Below are 6,995 nucleotides of genomic sequence, written 5' to 3' on the forward strand. Positions count from 1 at the left end.
ACAAGCTCGCCTCACTCGAAAATTTAAATTGTTCAAAAAAAATAAAAGTATAGGAACTAGTTTTAACAAATGAAAAATATAGAAAAACTAAGTTAAAAGAAATGGAGAATGGAGGAAAACAGAGGGAAAAACAGAAGAGAATGAAAAATAAAGAAAAAATGAGAGTTAAAAGAACATAAAAAAAATTAAATTGCTCAAAATGAAAAAAATATAAAGACCGATTGTATAAATTAACTTAAAATTTTTGTTTGAAATGATATTTAACGTGCCACGTTAGCTTACCATTACATTGTTAATGACTTGTGACTAAAATGTTATAACGCGATAACATAAGTGACTAAAACGTAACATTTCAAACATAAGTGACTAAAATATAATCTGAAATAAATAAAAGTGATTATTTTGATAATTTACCCTAAAGATAATTAAAAAAATTTGTAATTGAGACATAAGTCATCGATTGAAACTTTTTGTATTTTTGAAAGTATTTTGTTGGTGATGTTGGGGAGAAGACTTTGATAGTTGTTTTGAAAAGCTTATTTTTAGTAGTACTAGTGTTTAGCGAAGCATGCAGTGAACGAGACGAGAAGATTAACAGAACAACACCATCAACACTCTCAGCCAAAACTAGGGTTCCCATTTATCCTCCTATCTTTGAAAAACGCCCAACCATCTGATTTTAAGCCCTTTCCCTCACTTCTTTTTTCAGACGTAAACCCGGATACCAAAAAACAGGTTTTTTTTTTGTTTTACAGAGAAAGAGAGAGAGAGAGAGAGAGAGAGAGAGAGAGAGAGAGAAGGGAATAGACATAAAAGAGTTTTGCTTTGCTTGCCTTCTTTCTCTTTCTCTCCATTAAAAATCACTTCTTTGTAAAGAGGGAGTTCGAGACATTAGGATTTTCTTTATCCTTTTGTCTCCTCCATCCTCTCTTCTTTTTGTAATAATTTAGTTGGTCTTGTTCAAATATAAAGGTGTCTGATAGATTTGTCTTTAATGTACATGTTATTCTGTAAATTTGAGTTTTAGTTCTTTGGAGTTCCGAAGTTACTAATTTCATTCTCATGGCCGAGTCATGGCTCGGTAATGAAGAAAATTAGTCTGATGGGAGTGTAGGTACAGCGAAAGGTTGAAAACTTGCAGAGTCAGAAGAAGAAACCAAAAAAAAAAAAAGAACAGAAGTTGAGTGCTTGAAAGATAAAAGGAAAAAGAAAAGAAATTTGGTTAAAGAAAAGGGAATTGCTTTGATGAATTTTGGGGGATCTCTCAATAACAGCTCAGGTGGAGGCCTTGGGGGTGCAACAATCGTCGCCGACATCCCCTTTAGCAACAACATGGCGGCCGCCGGTGCTATGGCTCAGAACATATACAACTCTCCAGGCCTCTCTCTTGCCCTTGTAACGACAACCACTCTTTATAAACTTTCTTTGTTCTTTTTGTGTGTGGTTGCTTTTCACCTCAGGGACTTATGTGGGTTTTCCTTTTTTCGATGTTTGCAGCAGCAACCGAGTATAGGTAATCAGGGAGATGGAGTTAGAATGGGTGAGAACTTTGAAGCAAGTATTGGGAGAAGAAGCAGGGAAGAGGAGCATGAGAGCAGATCTGGAAGTGATAACATTGATGGAGTTTCAGGCGACGATCAAGATGCCGCCAACAACCGTCCTAGGAAGAAGAGATACCACCGCCACACTCCTCAACAAATCCAAGAGCTTGAAGCGTATGGTTTCACTTTCATGTTTTTTGCTCTAATTTTTCCATACGGAACATGGCCTTAACAAGCTTTTTACTTTTTTTTTCTTTCTTTCTTGGTTTTGGTTTAGTCTCTTTAAGGAGTGCCCTCATCCCGATGAGAAACAGAGACTGGAGCTTAGCAAAAGGCTTTGCTTAGAAACCAGGCAGGTGAAGTTTTGGTTCCAAAACCGCCGTACGCAAATGAAGACTCAATTGGAACGCCATGAGAACTCTTTGCTGAGGCAAGAGAACGACAAGCTTCGAGCTGAGAACATGTCTATTAGGGAAGCTATGAGGAACCCCATTTGCACCAACTGTGGGGGTCCGGCAATCATCGGTGACCTATCTCTCGAAGAGCAACATCTTAGAATCGAAAACGCTCGCTTAAAGGATGAGCTAGATCGAGTTTGTGCACTTGCCAGCAAGTTTTTAGGGCGACCCCTTACATCACTAGCTACTTCAATTGCATCTCCACTGCCCAACTCCAATTTGGAACTTGGAGTTGGTAGCAATGGCTTTGGTGGTTTAAGCACAACCTTACCTTTGGGGCCTGATTTTGGAGGTGGGGTATCAAATTCTTTGCCGGTGGTTCCCCCTAATGGCGTCGAAAGATCCATGTTTTTGGAACTTGCATTGGCTGCAATGGATGAATTGGTTAAAATGGCTCAAACTGATGAACCACTTTGGATTAGGAGCTTGGAAGTTGGGAGAGAAATACTAAACCATGATGAATACTCAAGGATGTTCACTCCTTGTATTGGCATTAAACCAGCCGGCTTTCTCACCGAGGCATCCAGACAGACCGGGTTGGTGATTATCAACAGTTTGGCCCTTGTTGAAACTTTAATGGACTCGGTAAGCCAAGCCAACTATATACATGTATATCCCTCAAATTTCTCATTTTCACTTGAAATTTAAGGCCTTTTTTGTTTCATATATAGAACCGTTGGGCGGAGATGTTTCCTTGTATGATCGCGAGGACATCAACTACTGATGTGATATCTAGTGGCATGGGAGGTACCAGAAATGGTGCAATTCAACTGGTATATGTTAATTTCCTTCCACAGTCAATGCTTTTGCATCTATCTCATCACTATATTATAATTTATTCTCTTTTTTTTTTCTCAGATGCATGCTGAGCTGCAACTGCTTTCTCCTTTAGTTCCAGTTCGTGAGGTGAATTTCTTAAGGTTTTGCAAGCAGCATGCTGAAGGGGTTTGGGCAGTGGTGGATGTGTCCATCGATACCCTCCGAGAAACTTCAGGTGCACCCACAACATATGTCAAATGTAGGAGGCTTCCTTCTGGTTGTGTTGTGCAAGATATGCCTAATGGATACTCCAAGGTAACATTTTAGTTCATGACAGTTTATTTTCCCTTTTTACATTTATTGTGTCTTGTTCAAGTAGTTGTTTCCAACTACAAAACATTTAAAGAAGAAAATCAATAACAGTATCTTTATGTCATTCACCTGCCCGATGCTTTCATCTGATAGACAAAAATATTGTTCCAATTTCAAGTCTCAAAATCTGGGTTTTTGCTTAATCACAATATAAAATAATCTCCTCTCGAGGTTACTCACTTACTCCCATTAATATTTGTTTTTTAATATCAATGGAAGCCTCTATTTACACTTCAAAATTTGTGCCCTTTGAACACATTAATTTCATATAAATCCCATTGTAATCCTCTCCTAATGAATAAACTATTGATTTGATGTTTCTATTCCAATCTCTTTTGATGCCTCGGTTCTTCCATTTAACCTACATGTAAGGCAATCTTAACGAGGACCCTTAAGGCCTTTTTAGTAAAAAAATACCAGAACTCAAAGCTTTTGTTTGTATCTGAAACCATGAGGCTTTGAGCCGACATTAGTACACTTTCTCGATGTCACACCTCGCGCTGCACTTTCTTCTTTCAAATCTTTCTCTATTATTAATTCATTGTCTTTATTTTATTTTTTCCAATGCCTGAACACAAGGGACAATGTCACCATAAGCGATACCTTTTCTTTCCAAGATTTGCCTCCGAAATTTATTTTGTGTTAATCAATATCATTTGTCAATAACGATATTATACAAAAACAAAAAAAGAAAAGAAAGTGGAATTGACCAAGAAAATATTGTTCAATATTATACTAATTCTAGTGAGATTTCATTTTATTATCAAAAGATAGATTGACTGGTAGATTCAGTTCATTTCACTTTACTACTTTTTTATTAAGCTAATGAAAGCTACATTTTTTTCTCTCTTTTAACATTATTGTATCAATGATTGTAATGTAAATAGTCAAAAAAATCTGCATGGAATACTGATGATTGATACTGGAAAATGCAGGTAACATGGGTTGAACATGTAGAATACGACGAGAGTCAAATTCACCATCTCTACCGCCCTTTACTAAGCTCCGGCATTGGCTTTGGTGCTCAACGTTGGGTCGCCGCCCTCCAACGCCAATGCGAATGCCTTGCTATCCTCATGTCCTCCACTGTTCCCACTGGAGATCATACTGGTAACCCCATCATAACCCTAAGGAGAACATATTTATATACATACATACACTAATAGTTACATTAATTGTTGTAGCTATAACGGCAAGTGGGAGGCGAAGCATGTTAAAGCTAGCGCAGCGGATGACGGGTAATTTCTGTGCGGGAGTGTGCGCGTCGACGGTTCATAAATGGAACAAGTTGAACGCAGGGAACGTGGATGAAGACGTAAGGGTGATGACACGGAAGAGCGTGGACAACCCTGGGGAGCCGCCGGGCATCGTGCTGAGCGCCGCTACTTCAGTTTGGCTGCCGGTGTCACCTCAAAGACTATTCGATTTTCTGCGGGATGAACGGCTGAGGAGCGAGTGGGACATCTTGTCCAACGGTGGTCCCATGCAAGAGATTGCCCACATCGCCAAAGGCCAAGATCATGGCAACTGCGTCTCCCTCCTCCGTTCCAGCGTAATTATTATACTCATCATCATCATCATTGTTTTATTCATATATAAAAATAAATGGGGGGGGGGGGGAATGAAATGACATGGGGGTGGGTCAGATGAGGATAAAAGGTGAATTAGAAAGGACGAGTATGGAATTTGGAAGTATCTATGAAGACAGCTTATAGCAGGATGTGAAACACAGGTTTCGATTTGTAAGCTTTTTTAAAAAAGTCAAAGTAAAGGACGCTTGTTACCTTTCTAGCTTATTTTTCTTTTTCATATATATATAAAAGTTTATCGACTTCTCATTTTGACTCTTTCTCACCATCTGACACTTTGGGGGACCATCTTATATATTATATTATACGATTTAAAAAGGGTAGATTCTCGAGGGGATTTTGATTTTCTTTGGTTAATTGGGTGCAGGCCATGAACGCAAATCAGAGTAGCATGTTGATATTGCAGGAGACATGCATGGACGCGGGTGGATCGCTTGTGGTCTACGCGCCCGTTGACATTCCAGCCATGCAGGTTGTCATGAGCGGTGGTGATTCTGCTTACGTGGCTCTCCTGCCTTCTGGTTTTGCTATCATCCCTGATGGTCCAGGCTCTCCTGGGCCCACCACCTCAAATGGGAATGGAGATTCCCACAGGGTGGGTGGGTCCCTTCTCACCGTGGCTTTTCAAATATTGGTCAACAGTTTACCCACGGCCAAACTGACGGTGGAATCGGTGGAGACGGTCAATAATCTCATCTCATGCACCGTCCAGAAGATCAAAGCTGCCCTTCAATGCGAAAGCTGAGGGCACTCGGTTTCTTTGATAGCTCTTTTTTTTTTTAACATGGAAATGTGTGGTGTATTTAGTTGGTATTGTGTGAGAAAAAAAACAAAAAAGTGTGTGAGTGGGTGAGTTGAGTCAAGAACGAACCTCTGGGGGAGACTCCTTGCAATGCATGGTGATGAAAGAGGCAGTGAGTGGGTGGGGGAGCAGAAGGCAAGGGTGGTGGTTCGGGTATTGACTCAGGTCGACCCGCACGAGAAGAAAAAAAAAACCCAAAAAGAAGACATCTTCGCTTTATTTATTCCAAATCTCTTCTTACGTGGGGGAAGAAGAGATTGCTAGCTTTGTATTGAGTTTGTCACATCGTAGTGGTTTGGTTTCTGGAAACATACTAAATTAATGCATTAGTTTCATGGTTGGTTGAAGGAACGCGCCGCCGATGCAAGTTTAGAAAGGGGAGGGATTGTGTGGGGAAGTCAAAAAAACAGAGCCACGTTTGTGGTGGGTATTTGACAGGCAGGAAGAGAAGGGGGTTTTGGATTATAATGCAAAGGGACATTTATGGTTGGGTTTGCCAGCTTAGCACTTAAAATCTCCGATGCTGAATTTGGTTGATATAAAGCATCTTTCAAGTCTGATGTGCTGGTGGCCAGCGGCGACGCTATATATGAAGTAATTTGAGTTTGGTTTTTTCAAAATTTTATTGTGATTCAGTTACTACTAGTAATGTATTAATAATTTTTAATTTTAGAAATTGCATGTCAATACAATTATTAATATTTGTTTTATGAAGAAGGAAAAAATGGGCAGATACTTCAGAGGGATTAATTTGAGTAAAGATGACACAAATGGTCCTAAACCAACAGAAATTCCAATTGAGGAATGCGTAATGAAGCCAATGATGTAGTCTAATCTTAGTAATGCTTCCCATGCATTACACATTCATTATGTGGTAAAACACCTATTCATCTTTATTGCACTTACTAGGTGTATAGATTCTTATATATAGTAATAAAACCTCCCTACTTTTTTCAAACCCTTTTGGGCTGCTTGTTGCTCTGGGTTTATTCAATAATATTTTCTATTCTTCTTTTTTATTTCAACTTATATTATTCTCGATTTTGTTCACACTTTTATCGTTTTCTCTATAAGCTCGGTTTGTTTTAGTTTTTAGTCATATTTTAGCTTATCTATGAGATTTGTTAAAGCAAGGAAACTGCCAAATCTACTAGAAAAATATTCTCGAAGGACCTTATCATAATAGAGTATAGTGATGGTGTTTGTAAAATTTAAATCCAGGATGAGGAGGAGGATAAATATTTGAGACTTGATGTTTTTTGCATCATTGATGCGGTGGGTTTCTTGAACTCTTGGCAATGGTTTCTTGGTTAAACGAAGTTTAATGGTCAAGTTGATGTAATGATGACGAGGGCTAAAATGAAATTTCTTATGGTTTGATCAAAATGATGCATCTCTGATTTGTTTTTGAATTATTCTAGGGTGGTTATTTATTATCAGTTTGTGTTTATCCTCTTTTGAGATTATTTTGCAG

General features: G+C 38.8%; 1 protein-coding gene across 2 annotated transcripts; it reads left to right on the forward strand.

Moving 5' to 3' along the window:
* Positions 1-494: 494 nt before the first annotated feature.
* LOC105797313 (homeobox-leucine zipper protein ANTHOCYANINLESS 2) lies at positions 495-6,271 on the forward strand. 2 transcript variants are annotated; one of them, XM_012627288.2, is made up of 8 exons: positions 495-1,395; positions 1,501-1,715; positions 1,819-2,584; positions 2,671-2,772; positions 2,858-3,073; positions 4,066-4,240; positions 4,315-4,682; positions 5,087-6,271. In XM_012627288.2, exons 1-8 carry the CDS (start codon positions 1,246-1,248, stop codon positions 5,462-5,464), a joined length of 2,370 nt encoding a protein of 789 aa, XP_012482742.2. In that variant the 5' UTR covers positions 495-1,245; the 3' UTR covers positions 5,465-6,271. The 2 variants fall into 2 exon arrangements, with proteins under 2 accessions (XP_012482742.2, XP_012482732.2); XM_012627278.2 differs by having other exon boundaries at positions 496-1,395; positions 1,498-1,715.
* The last annotated feature ends 724 nt before the right edge of the window (positions 6,272-6,995 follow it).

The sequence above is a fragment of the Gossypium raimondii genome, chromosome 7 (genome assembly GCF_025698545.1).
Source record: "Gossypium raimondii isolate GPD5lz chromosome 7, ASM2569854v1, whole genome shotgun sequence".
In the NCBI taxonomy this organism is placed as follows: Eukaryota; Viridiplantae; Streptophyta; class Magnoliopsida; order Malvales; family Malvaceae; genus Gossypium; species Gossypium raimondii.